Raw genomic sequence first — 13,784 nt, 5'->3', positions numbered from 1 at the left:
CCCCCTCCTCCCCTTTCCTCTCTGCCAAAAGCAGGATTTCGTGTGGAATGGATGTGGTCATGCGAGAAATGACACCGTATTAAAAACAGGGCTATTGTAGGCTCCGCTGCCTCAAGACCTTGTCTTAAACATTTTCTTTTTCAAAGCTCCTTCATTTTCGTCATTTCACTGGCTTCTCGAACAAGCCCATTAGGCGAGGCAAGGGTTCCATTTCTGTTTTGCTCCCGGGGGGGTCAGGCCTGGAGACCCGATTCCAGTCCTGTCCCAACAGGCTGCAGGCAGGGGGCCACCCTCACCTTACTCAGTCCCCTCACAAAATGTCTCATGCGCGGGTGGCCTTATTACATTGATTTCCCTCTACAAATTCTGCTCAGAGTTATAGCCTAGGGCCCGAGCCCACCTGGATCTTTCTTGAGCCTGGGCTCCGGCCACAGGGGAATGTACCGCGACCTGACCTGGCCCTGCTCTTTTCCATTTGGTGCTTTTGCAGGTTCTCATATTTGTCTTTCTCTGTTTACTTAAGTCCACCAACTAACCCTATTCACCCAACCTAGACTATGCCCAGCACAAGACAAAATTCTTGATCAGCCTGGCGGTCTGCCATTGCCCATCTTTGCTGAGAGATACATGCTAGGAATACATCTCAGCCGACCCCCACCGAGCCGCCACAGGGTGGGGCTCTCTCAGGGTCGGGCAGATGAGCGCATGGCTGCACACCCTGAGAACGGTTTCCTGGGAGTCTGGAACACAGGAAAGAGGCTGCTCCTGGGGAGGCTGGGGTGCGGTGGACATAGGCGTGGGGCCTGTGGAGGACACAGTTCTTCCCCGAGCTGCACACAAGCTCACTCAGTCCCTCGGGCAACAATCCTTGTCCTTCTAAAATAATGACCCCCCACCCCCACCCCAAGAAAATCTGCTTATTTGTATAGTAGGCCATGCTTAGGCTATCGGAATCCTAGAACTCAGAGCAAACACAGCCTGGAACGGACCCAGCAGCTCCAATTCCTGAGGCCTCTCCCCAGCAACCAAAAAGCCTTGTCTGTATCAACTCATTTTAAAAGGACTCCCCTCTTTGGATTCAGACTGTCTTGGGAGCAATTCATTCTGAAACAAGTTAAGGCACATCCTCTACCAGAAATGGTTCAGGAATTTTGTCCTGTTTCATATACAAGTAATATACATACTCATAACAATATACATTTTATATATATATATATTTAATTTCCATAATCTGTTGCAGATTGCATTTCTCTGGCTCCCAACAGTGTTAGCTGCTATAGTTTTCCATCTCGTTTCTCTCGTCTTTAAGCTGATGGCTTATTGAATTTACCAGAAGCAGTGTGTTGAGATAAAAAGGACATGGTTTTTGGAGTCAGATCTTGTGATCTACTTCTGTCACTCATTTGTTGTGTGCCCTTGGTTAGGTTTCTTCATCTCCACATTTCTGTTTCTTCCGAAAAAATACCTACTTGATATGGTTGTAAGAATTTAAAAAGATAACGTATGTAAGTCACCAAGAACATAGTTCACACTGAATGCTCAAGTTCTCCACCTTTCTTTGTGATATGTAAATAAATGTAATCAATTGGTTTGGAAAAAAAAAAATGACTCCCCCCTTTATGGGACTGAAGAGTGTCATGGTCATCAATTTCCGTGGCTTTCTGGCGGCAGACGGTTTTACAGACCCGGCTAATGACCATTTGTCATCTAAGAAGGTTTTTTCTCTGCCTCTGGGCAACTCTCCCTCCCTCCCATCTTGCCCTGGGTGCACGTAATTTATATGTATCTAGAATACGGGATGGGACTTAGCTTATGCGGAAGGTAAAGACTTGAGCTCTGTGTAAATAACAGCTATCGTTATTGAGTACTGTTGTATGGAGCTTAACATGTATGAGTCACGGAGTCATTCAGCCCTAGAGTGACAACCGCCACTTCCTGGCACCTCAGCCTGCTCCATGCAGTACCCACACTGTGCTCCTGACAGGCATCAGCTCGGGAACCTGCCTCCTGAGAAGCCTCAATGTGATCAACCAGTCTCTCATTCTGACTACACGGCATCTAAACCACTCACTCCTTTATCTAGCTTTCCTTCTCATATCCTCCCGGGTAATCCTCCTGTAGGCTGGCTCCTTCCTTTACTGAGGAACACAATTACCTACCTACATCAGAATAATAAAACCTATACCACAGGTACTGCGCTTAAGCGTGCTCTTCTGTTACGTCATGCTATGAGGTCTGTGGCATATTAATATTCATATTTCACAGCCGGGGAGTCTGAGACACGGAGAATTTAAGGCGTTTGCCAGAGACTGCCCAGCTCATGAGGGGCAAAATTGGAACCGAGCTAGGGAGTCTGCTCCAAAGTGTACAGCCTAACTCCTCTGGCGCAATTCCAGTGGGAACTCAGAAGAATGGGGACTCTCAGCTAAAAGGCTGTTCACTTAGCAATTTATAAATGTCAGGAGGGTGCTCTTCTTTCTTCTTCCTTCAGAAAAGGGTTGCGCAGTCTCTAATGGATGATGTCTGGGTTTGCCTCTGAAAATACAGGGCTGGGAGCTAGAGATCCAGGCCTGTCAACTGACCTTTAAGTACCTCCTCTTCTTCCTCAGTTTTGTTATCTGTGATATGGAAATAATAATATAACTTGTAAAAATGCTTTGGAGAAACTCTCAACCATGTAAGCTATAGCACCTCTCTTCTGCAACCACCACGACTCTCAAGTACAACTGAAAACCAAGAAGTAAAAAAATACGATCGGAACGAGTCAGAGTTTTGAAAAAGGCAAGCCAGCTCCTCAGCATTCAGCACTGGAACCCTTTCCTTACACATCACGTCCAGGCACAATCGAAACCAGGCTCCCGGACTCTGAATTCAACAGGGAGAGACAGCTACGGGTCAGCCTGTGACCCTGGAGAGCCAAGGGGTTGCTGTCTGTGAGCGCAGCCCCTTCGTGGAGAAAACCTGCCAACGTCCTCGGCTCACAGACACAGCTTCATGCACTCCAGCACCCGCGCCCTGTCCAGGCTTCTGAGGGCCTGAGGGGCCGGCTCCCCACTGAGCACCCCTGGAAGGAGCCCCCTGCAGTGTCTGTCCCTCCAGGAGGCAGCCCCTGGAGAGGGACTGTAACAGGAAGTCCAAGGGCAAGTTGGTGGAGTTTGGAAGACAGAGGGTAGGGGAGCTCCCCCCCAGGAGTTTGCTGAGGGAGTCTACAGCGGAGAGAGTGCAGGAAACCCCAACTTATCTCAGCAGTTCCTCTCTGGCAGGCTCTCCGTTCTCCGTGTTAACACTCCAGGGACACAGATATCCTGCACCAGCCTCCAGACCTTGGCCTGGACTCAGAGGACCTTGAGAAGGGGCGTCAGGTAGAAGTCTGGCTGCCCTCAGCCCCTGCTCTCCTCAGGGCTCAGGGCTGGATCTCTCCACCCTGTCCCCAGCTGTGACGTCAGGGTGGATCTTTACCACAAGAAGGGAACCTCTCTCCATCACAAGGAAGAAGCAAGGATCCCAGACAGGAAAGCATCCCCCATCAAGGACAGCGAGAAAGTTCTCCTACAAAGCCTGGCAGTCATCTGCCCAGAAGCAGGGAGCTAGGCCACGTGTGTTCCCGAGGTCCCTCTCAGAGAGGGAACTCTAGGCTGTGAGGCTCTATTTCTTTAAGAGCCACTTGAATGTGCCAAGCCTGTTCCCCAACACTCTTTAACAAAGGGGTGATAAGAGTTTTGTGGGCTGATTGCTCTGGCACTAACTCTGAAAAGAAAACACACAGCTCAGTGACTGCCACCCTGTGACATGAAGCGAGATTTTCCAAAATCTGGGCCTGCTTCTTTTTTAAAGTCCTATTACCTCACACCATTTGCTCTGTTAAGTCCACAAATGGTGTCCTGGTGTATTTTTCTTCTCGTTTTATTGCCAGAGAGCAGGTATCTTTCCTATCTAGACAATTATTTATTGAGGAAAGAAATACCAATTTCTGCACACATGTAGATGGCTCCATTTATAATATAAGAAATATCTGGAGTGGAGAGGAGGTCTCTGACTTCCCAGGACTGTTCGTTGCCACTGTCCAGGGGAAACAGAACAAGCACAGGCCGGGGTGTCGGCAGACTTGGGCTGTGGGCTGAGCCCCACCACGAAGAGCTGGAAAACCGTGGCTGACTGCCAACCCCCGTTGTTTCCTCACTGGTTCTGTTTCCTTATTCTACCTAGCGCTAAGATTTGTTTGTTTGTTTTTTTTTTTTTAAGGTTTTTTTTTTTTTTTTTGACAGACACAGTGTGAGAGGGGAAATAAGCAGGGGGCGACTGGGAGAGGGAGAAGCAGGCTTCCGGCTGAGCAGGGAGCCCGATGCGTGGCTCGATCCCAGGACCCTGGGATCACGACCTGAGCCGAAGGTAGACGCTTAAGACTGAGCCACCCAGACGCCCCTAGTGCTAAGATTCTTGATCACATGTTTCCCTGAACTTGGAGCACTGACCACGAGCATCTTCACCACTGGCCACTCAAGGGCAGACCCGGAGATGGGAGGTGTGGCTGAGGAAGAATTAAGGGTGGGCGGAGCCCACATCCACGCCCCAGGGGGTCACTAAGAACACACCAGAAGGACTCTGGCCCTGCCATAGAGACTGTTGTTTTCCCTAGCCAGCATTCACTTCCTCTTCATCTCTGTGAGAGAAAGAAACCTTCTCTGCTCAGTCCCTGTGGAATTTAGCCTTTAAGGCAGATGTGAAGCCCAGACTTTGGCCAACAAGCCCATTCCAATGACTGGTGTGGGAACAGGCCCTGGACCCAAGACTGCCAAGCAGAGTGAGGCTCAGGGTTTTAGTCGGAGTTGCTGGAATGAAAGAAGTAGGTACCTCCGTTGCCAGGGTTACTAGAGAGCCGGCACCTGGAGCTGTGAGCAGCCATGTTACCACGTCTGGAGGAACCCTGCCCAAGAAGGGAGCCAAAGGGGAGCAGAGCAAAGAGACGGGTACAGGCTGGACTCTGACCCCATCACTTGCACCCCCCGAGATGAGCACGAATCCTGGACTTTTCGGTTTTGTGAGTCAAGAAATTTCTGTTTTGCTCAAGACAGCCTGTGTCAAGTTTCTGTGACTTGCAATGAAAAGAGTCCTGACAGATATGGCCATCAAGATAGGACATTTCTTGCATCTTGGGCCGTTCATATTGCTTCAGTTAAGATTAGTAAATAGGATCTGGAATGTCTGCATGGAACTAGTTCCCCTCCTACTCAACCCTGGAACCTCCGGAATTGACAAACACTCCATTCTGATTTTTGCCACGTTAGTGGTTAAGTAAATACCAATGTAGGGGAAAGTTCACTCTTATTGTGGGAGTCTGCTCAGTTTCTTGGGCTTATAAAAACATGAAAAAGGTTTTCTTACGTTGGACCCAAATCGACACGTGTGAAACTGCTGTCAGCACTTTGTGGGCCAAGGCGGACAGAGGCTGCTCCCCACACTGCACCTCAGGTCCACAGCCCACCCCCCCCACCCCCCACCTGAGCAGGAGCCCTTCCTTCTGCAACTCCAGTTCCCACTGAGAATCATGAATTATTCCTGCTAGGCTTGACTCTTCTATCACTGATATCTTTGATCGTTTTGATTCCCTCTGTCCCTGACTTTAATACTGTTTAATAATAACGTTTAATAACATTGCTTGTCTTCCTGTCTCTTTCTTCACAGTTCCTACTGTTGACAACCACCACGCTGGTGCCCTTCTGTCTGACGGTATCAGTCACCTAGCGTGTTCTTTTCTGTCTCCACTCTCATTCCGCGGCTGCCAGAATAATCTCTTTAAAATGCAGCGCCGATCATACCTCCCCCCAAACCCTGAATTATCCCTCTGTTGCTTTACCAAATGACATTCAGGGCCCTGTGTGTTTGTCCTCTCCCTCCCTCCCTGGCACTTCTAAATCCTACCTCCCACCTTGCCCCAGTCTGTTCCACTCGACCAGAGTCCTCTGCCCAGCCTGGGCTTGCTGATCACTGTCCCGTGGATGCGCCGGTGCAGTCTTTGCCCAACAACCTCTGCTGTCCCTGTTTGTCTTCCGCTCATTGATGACAGCCTGGTCTTTCAAACCTAGATCAGATCCTTGCCTCGCTGGTTTAGAATGACCCCTGATGCACCCACGGCAAATACCACTTAGCTGGCATTTAGTTACACGCTCGTTTCCATTAGAATTTAAATTGTTAGCTCTGTGAGTCTTTTCAAATAGACCGCAAAGATACATGGGAGCAAGTACGGTGTTCTCATCCTCCTTTGTGTGACTCCAGAGCCCGGGACTATAGATGCTGGCTGATGTATCCATGAATAGATTATATTTTTTCCTAAATGGAAAAAGAGCCTATAAAAAAAGAGGGAAAGAATAGAGGAGCCCCTGCTTCAATGCATAACTATGTTTGCAGAAACCCAAATACCTGATGAAATCCCCAAATTAAAAACACCACGAAGAGATTTTTAGATAGCCAGATGTTTATCCTCATTGAAAGGGAGACAGCCTTTCTTACATTTTTTTCGTATAACCCAGGTCTTCTGGTCTTATAAAAATGGTTTTTCTTTACTGCGGCCCAAAATTCCCAGTTCAAGCTCAGGAATTACATTATAGAGATTTACATCTTTCAACCTCAACCTTGGTGGTGAGGGGGGTAGGTGGCTGGGTTTTTGGCAGTTAGTTATTGCCAAACAACTTGAAGGGGCATGTCTGCCTGTAAGTGAACGGGTGGATATTTTCCCACCTTTCGGTTCTAAAGAAGAGCGGACTCCTCCCCACCCACCTGAGGGCACAAAAGCAGCTTCTGAGGGAAAGTCTTGGGAGTCCTACCCGAGGAAGAGGAGATAAATAGGGTTCCGGTGCAGAGCCAACAGCATGTGAAGAGAAGACAGACGGAAGGCCGATACCCTGAACCTCTATATGCCTGAATTTCAGGAGCAAAAGATTTTCACCGTTTTATTGGGACTGACATCGTGTTAGGACATCAGGTAACTACTGCATTCAGAGTAGAGAGAGAAAGTAATGGTCACTCTGAGGATCAGTTATATATGGTTGGAGGAGCTAGGTTAGGAAGACCCCCCTCAAAGAGTATCCTGAATGACGAGCCATCTCTTCCTCTGGCTAGAGAAATGGGTGGGCAGCTGCCTGCCTTACACTGGCCAGTGCTAACTCAGAGTCCTGACTACGGCTCTCCCTAACTCAGTCTATCTGAAACCCAGTCTTCTGAGGCCCCATTCAAGCACCCCTCCACCTTGAGGCCTGTCCCGCTGGCTCCTGCTGGCCCCCAGTGTTTTCTTCTTCTTCTCATTCCCCTTCTCCTTCTTCTCCTTCTTCTTCTTTAACTTGGCCCAACGTGGAGCTCAAACTCATGACCCTGAAAGAGTAGTATGCTGTCCTGACTGACTGAGCCAGCCAGGTGGTTGTTAGAAGCTTCTCCTCAATCTGTGATGCTTTTTTAACGTGACTGCTAAAGTCACAGGCACATACCATCTCTGTTCCCACACAGAATCTTTTTTTTTTTTTTTAAGTAGGCTCCACACCCAATGTGGGGCTTGAACTCACCACCCCGAGATCAAGAGTTGCATGCTCTACCCACAGAGCCAGCCAGGCGCCCCTTCTCACTTCTTAATTCAGTGATTCTCTTCATACCACCCATGAGCACTTAACATATGCTTGTGATTACTGTCTGCTATTTATTATTGCATATGTCTGTAGAGGCAAGAATCCCATTACGGCGGGATCAGACCTCTGCTGTGGGTCATCCAGTGGGCACTGAGATGTGACAGTGCCGAGTGGAGTTCGGAATCACAGGGAACAGTTGTGAAATAAGCTGCCCTGGGACCACGAGCAACACGAGGGGAGATGCATTCCTTCTGCTACCTTCCCCTGACTGTTCCTGCGTGTCCCCTGGAGGTGGTGCAGGACCAGGACATGCTGAGCTTTGTCCTGGGGCACTGGGGCCTGCTCTGGGATAGAGAACGATTCTGAGGAGGCTCGCAGAGCCAGGAGTTCCTCAAGGAGAAATGTGTTAAGTGTGTGTGTTAGCTTTGGACAGAGGGGTGTGTGTAACCTGGAAACCATGTGGGTGGAAAAGAGCATTTCAGTGTTAAGTCTGATGGCAGATTCCTCTGCTTCTTCTTGTAACAAAACTCTGATTTTGTCCAAGCGTGAGGGGCCCTCTAGGGAGCCTGGGCCCCTTCCCAAGCCCAGGGTGACTCTCCATTAGTCACAGGGGGCAGTCACAGGAGGTCTCCTCTTGGCCAGGACTTGTTCAGGCATGAGCACACAGTACAGTTCTGGCCAAGGCTACAAGGAGAGGTCTGCTGGGGGTCTTCTGACAAAGGCTGTATTCATTCCTAAAAAGGGCCATGTGAGGTGAAACTTCCTTTTTTTCCTCCTCTTTTGGACGTTGCTGTATGAGGATATGATACTTGGAGCCACCACAACTATCTTTTAAATCTGAGGGGACACATTTGAGGTCATCCCGAGGATGGCCAGGGGAAAGATGGAAAAAACCTGGGTCCTTGATGACTTTGTTGAACTCTGAACTAACTCTGGAGAGTCCCCATCTCCACGCTTCTTTCAGTGTGTTTCACCAATTTCAATGGATACATTGGACGTATTCACATTTTAATGTCCCTAAAATTAGGATGCATATTTTATGGTATGTCATGGTTGAATTGGCAGCATTTCTCCTTTTCTTAGTGGAGCTTAAGATAACTGTGTGTTTTACCAAAGACTGCATCTAAGATTTGAGGAAATGTGCACTGTCTTATAGTAGGTTTGTGGTTACTTTCTTCTAGAAGTATCCTCGCTGCGATGGCTGCTCTCTTCAGGAGGCTCCGGTTTGGGAAGGCTGCTGGGAAGAGGAAGCAGCAGAGCTGTGAGCAGCACTTTACAAGGCTCGGAGTGAGCCTGGGGGCTCCTTCCCTCCCAGGAAGCAGACGCTGCTTTTCTGGAACCAGGAGCAAATGACCTGCACAGGACCCTGCTTCTCCCCATACTCTATGTACTCTGTGGCTGGCGCAGACCTTGGAATGGCCAGACACATAGGACTATGACCTGTAGTGACAATGGTCTCAGGCTTTTGAAATCTCGAGCCTGGGTGTACTCAGCTGGACAGTGAGGACAGCCCGGAGAAGAAGACGAGAAGTAGATCAGAGGGACTAAACCCAGAGAAATGCTCAGCCCCTATTTACCACATTGTCTCAGAATTGCAGGCCACCCCCCACGCCTCACCCCTTCCCTACAGCTGGGAGGGAGGTGGCCTCATCCCCAGGGGAGCCCTGCCCTTTGCAGTCTCTAGTTAGGGAGGAAGTGAGTACCTCTGAACCTTGAAATGTCTCTTCACTTGGAATTATGTCTCCCTCATGCACAACTTAAAATACAAGATCACAAATAAACCCCTCACTCGGCAGGGACCACATCAGCCCAGATGGATGGATGTGTAACTGACTTTGTGGAGCATCCACTTTGCTCAGTGGGCAAAAAGGAGTCTTCGAATTTCTTTGGAAATGAGTGGTGGCTGAAAGAAGCACAGTGGGTCCATCCTCCCACACTGGTCTTTCTTGATTTCGATGAACCATGTGAGGAGCGGGCAGGCTAGGGGTGCAGGGTCCTTGCCCGCCCTGACCACAGAGCCCCTCCAGCCCCTGGGCCAGATAGAGTCTACAGGACTCAGTTTTGCCTCCTCACTTCCCCTCCCATGGAAGTCCAGGTGCAGGTTCTGCTCTAAGCCTCTGGGGCAGCTCCAGGTCACGCTCAGGGAAGCTGAAATCACTCACCCATGTAGAAATACTCTGGGGACTTGTCTTCCGATGAGAAATCCTTCATGGTGCCTCCAAACCGAAACCATAGTCCAAAACCAATGACAGCCGACCCTGCCAACTGAAAGGGAAAAAAGGGAAACAACACTGGTTTTCAGCAAATGGAAGGGGACAGGGTAGGCATAGCCCAGGAGTGGGCTGTGGGCACAGAGTGCTGAGGCTGGAAAAGGCTATCCCTTTAGAAATCAGCTTGTCTGCCCTTCACGTTTCCTGGGGGAGGAGAAACGATGAGCTCAAAGCCCCCCAGGTCCCTGACGGTATTATCAGAACTAGGGTTTCCTGATTCCAAGCTGAGTTGTCCCCGTTCTGCTGGGCTGCCCTGTGGTTTCTGGGTATAGACAGCACTGCCCGGGGAGGCATTTCAAAAAGAATGTTCCAATAACAGTCCCCCTGGAAGGCATCTGCTCCCTGCCCTGTTGTCCCTTGCTGGGGACCCCAGACCTCCTCACCAGCATCACTGTGAGAGGGACTGTGTTTCAGCCTCTGGGTTGCCAACAGCAAGAGGAACTCTCAGACTTGGTGGAAACACACTCTTCTAAATTAGAAGGAAACACACAACCTTCAGGACCTGCCCACACCTCAGGAGTGTGCAGTACCAGTTAGAAAGCGGTTTCAGAGACATCTAGAACACTTTCTCCCCAGGGCCTCCAGGGTCACTGCATTGCCTGGGGATGGTTTTGCAGGCAGAGAGGGAGCTTGGCCATGTTTTGTTCTGTTTTGTTTTGGGTTTTTTTTTTTTGTTTTTTTTTTTTGGTTGCTATTTTGAGTTTCTATGGAAAGTGAGAAAGGAAAAAAACTTTTCTGAAAAAGCATGGTCTGTGTGCTGTGTGGCTCATGGTGAGGCTGTGTGGCTGGTACAGGCAGTGGCTGGTAGAGTCATTGCCTGCTTCCTCTGGGCGACTTGGGGCTTTTGTGAGGCTCTGCATCAACGCTGGGTCTTTTCTACCATTGCAGGATTGTGGGGACTGCCTGCCGGCAGGCTCCCACCACAAGCACCCACCCCGAATTGCATCACGTCAATCAAGCAACAGACATTTGCTGGGCACCTTCTGGACTCAAGTCACACGGGGAAGTAAGCAGATATAAAGACTGCCTCCTGGTTCTGCCAACCCATCTAGTTAGTGTGGGGCTCCCTAGCCTGTCACCAGATCAACAGTTTCGAGGCTGTCCCTGTCCCTGACCTCCAACAGTGTGGGGGGCCCCTAGCCTGTCACCAGATGAACAGTTTAGAGGCTGTCCCTCTCCGAAGAGCAGACACGGATGCTGGCAACCGGACAGGATGAAGTCAGACAAGTAGAGGTTTAATAAGGAAAAATGGTATCAAAGTCAGGGGCAGACCAGAGCCCTTTGTACACAGGGTCCCTCTATTGGCAGGGCTGCATGTCAAGACCTGGGGCTGCCCTTTGGGGTTCTCTGGCTGGACTTATAGAAGGCCTTAGTCATTCTCTTCTCTCCCCTCCAGGCCAGCTTCTTCAGAAGAGCGGCGTGACTTCAGTGAGGAGTCAGAGGGGCTAGAGCTCAACCAGCTGGACTCTCTCATGTGGAATAAGTAAAAGTTTCCAGTACTCAGAGGAAAGCACTAATTGGATAATGTGAGGGACAGCTAAAGGAGCTGGACTCAACCAGCTTTAAAAGAGTTTTGCCTTTTTAAAAGGGTAGCATGGCATGGAAAAATATTGAAAGAAGTCAGGCTAAAACATTCACAGTATTTATCTTTGAAGGTAGGATTACAGGTGGCTTTTTTCTTTTCACTCTTTTAAATTGTCCGCATGACGCATGTAATTACTCTTGTACATTTAAAAATGTTGTTTTCTCGATGCATTATATGGTAGTTTATCTGCTCCATCCAGAAAAAGTGGAGAGGGTTTTCTTGGGCCGTATTCTAGTTTGGGAGGAAACCAGCTTTGAGGTCATTGCTGTTCTGGTGCAGGAAAGAGAGTGATGCCCTTGGGAAGGCACTGTCCTGGAAGCTCCCCGAGGCTGCCTGGGACAGATATGCCCAGCAAAGCCACACAGGCAACCCTCCCCATTTTGCCTCTGTGGTGACTTGATGGAAAGACAGTTTCCAAATACAAAGCAAAATCTATTGACAGAGGCATCAGGCCAAGGCCTACAGCCACCAAACCGACTGTGGAGGAGGTGACTGGTCCCAGGGACACCCTACCACGCGGCCACATTTTTGGCATGTCTGTACACAGACTCTAATTTATTGCTGTCTGGGATCATCCTCCCAGACGGAATACATTTGTCCACTTCTGGCACAGATGTATTTGATGCATAATGGAAAATTAAAAGAGAGGTTGCAATTTCAAGCCATGGGCAATGAGAAAAAATCTGCGCTTGCTCATCCACACCCCCAACCCCAAACCACACGGGTTTCCTCCCGGGTCAAGGAAACTGTGGCTTAACTGAATGTCATCACTGTGTAGAGGGAATCCTCCCAGCACACAGCCACTGGCCATGTCAGTAATACGTGGGTGAGGACCCATCAGACCTGAGGTTGCTCGTGACAACAGCGATCACTGCTTTGGAAAGTGACATCAACAGAGACCACGTAGCCCTTTGGTCTTTCCAAACTCACTATTCCTATAAGGCTCCGGTTATACTCTGGTCACTGGGCTTTGGTTGATCTGCCTCATCCTAGAAATGGAATTGAATTGAAAAAATTCACCCCAGTTCCAGACCAAGTCAGGAGCAACGTGAGCAAGGCTAAAGTGTTATGAAGTCCCATTGCTCTGTGTATCCCAAGCCCCGGAAGAGACATCTCACTAAATGATGTGGGGGAAGCCTTCAGGCCCATGAAAAATTTTAACCCCTTCTAGACCCAAACCCCTCTGTTCCCTGTTCTTTCTTCTCTTAATCTCAGCCGCAACATTGCCCCTTAGGCAACGTTAGAACAAGTAAGGAACGAGAGGCTGCCCTTTCCTTCTCTTGCCCCTGCTCTCAACTCCTTCCTGTCCTTCAAGGACTCAACTGCGGTGCGGGTTGGGGATGTGTTAGGCTTCAGGGAATCAGTGATGAAAGCCAGGACTCACAGTCTCACATGGGAGCTAATCCCATAAATGGGTATGTGCAATATAATGCAGGAAGTGTGCTCAGGGGAAGAGCGTCACACTGCCTAGGGAGCAGAGCAAAGCACGACAATCGGTGTTCAGCAGAAGACATTCTGTTTTGATTTACACCATGAAGAATGAATTTGATGTCCTTGAGCAGGGGAGGACTGGAGGGAGGAGTGAACACCAGAGGGAACTGCATGGGTAAGGCTTCGCTTCCTTACCTGGAGCCTGTCTTGGGCAAAGAGGAATCTGGGGTTGGAAAAGGCCAAGCTGGGGCAGACCATGCATGGCCCATGGCTTCTTCTTAGCCTGCTACCATCTTGGAAAATCCATGGCAGGGCCTTGAGGGAGGGGAGACGGGAGCTATTCATTCTGATGGAATCAATTGGGAGCATGAGTGCTCCCTGATGCCAGACAGCGAGGAGCCAGAGATAAAGACCTGATGGCCGAAGGTGAGGGCGGCGAAGCTGGGGCGTGGATGTGGTGAGCAGTGAGGACCACAAGGATCCACTCTACTGACTAAAGAACGTTGCTGAGGGCTGCCCTGCTTCCAGGACTAGTACCAATCCCCATGCCTTTGGAATAATTATCACTAGAAATGTTGTTTTTTCAGGAATGGACTATTTTGTACAGCAGCATGAGTGGGACTTTGACGCTAGTCACTTAATAAACATTTATCGAGCATCTATTGTGAGCCAGGAGCCAAGGATTAATAGGAAAGGAAGATCCAGCTCCTTCTCAGGAGGATCTCAGGGGCTCGTGGAGAAGCTGATTCCTACTGGGTGGTCTAGGAGGGACACTAACCTTGCAGGTGAGAATTCAGTCACAGAACCAGCCCAAGAGAAGATGCTGGATATCATCATTTCTTTGTGTCACATTTCTTTCCTGAGTGTCAGCTGTGTGTTAGGAAC

General features: G+C 49.4%; 1 protein-coding gene across 7 annotated transcripts in view; it reads right to left on the bottom strand.

Annotated features, from left to right (window-relative positions):
• The window catches only part of TSPAN2 (tetraspanin 2), a 72,367-nt gene that overhangs the window by 44,612 nt on the left and 13,971 nt on the right, over positions 1 to 13,784 (bottom strand). For 6 of the 7 annotated variants that reach the window (XM_073896081.1, XM_025872502.2, XM_025872506.2 and 3 more), the window contains one exon: positions 9,776 to 9,878. In XM_073896081.1, coding sequence (XP_073752182.1) covers positions 9,776 to 9,824 — 49 coding nt within the window. In that variant the 5' untranslated portion in view covers positions 9,825 to 9,878. Of the gene's footprint in view, positions 1 to 9,775; positions 9,879 to 12,398; positions 12,458 to 13,784 lie in introns of all 7 variants that reach the window. The other variant, XM_025872507.2, reaches the window with a different exon arrangement.

Source organism: Callorhinus ursinus, unplaced genomic scaffold (assembly GCF_003265705.2).
Source record: "Callorhinus ursinus isolate GAN/ISIS: 27379988/994484 unplaced genomic scaffold, GSC_fseal_2.0 scaffold9, whole genome shotgun sequence".
Classification (NCBI taxonomy): Eukaryota; Metazoa; Chordata; class Mammalia; order Carnivora; family Otariidae; genus Callorhinus; species Callorhinus ursinus.
Note: the sequence above shows the minus strand (reverse complement) of the source record. Positions and strands in the feature narration are given on the sequence as shown.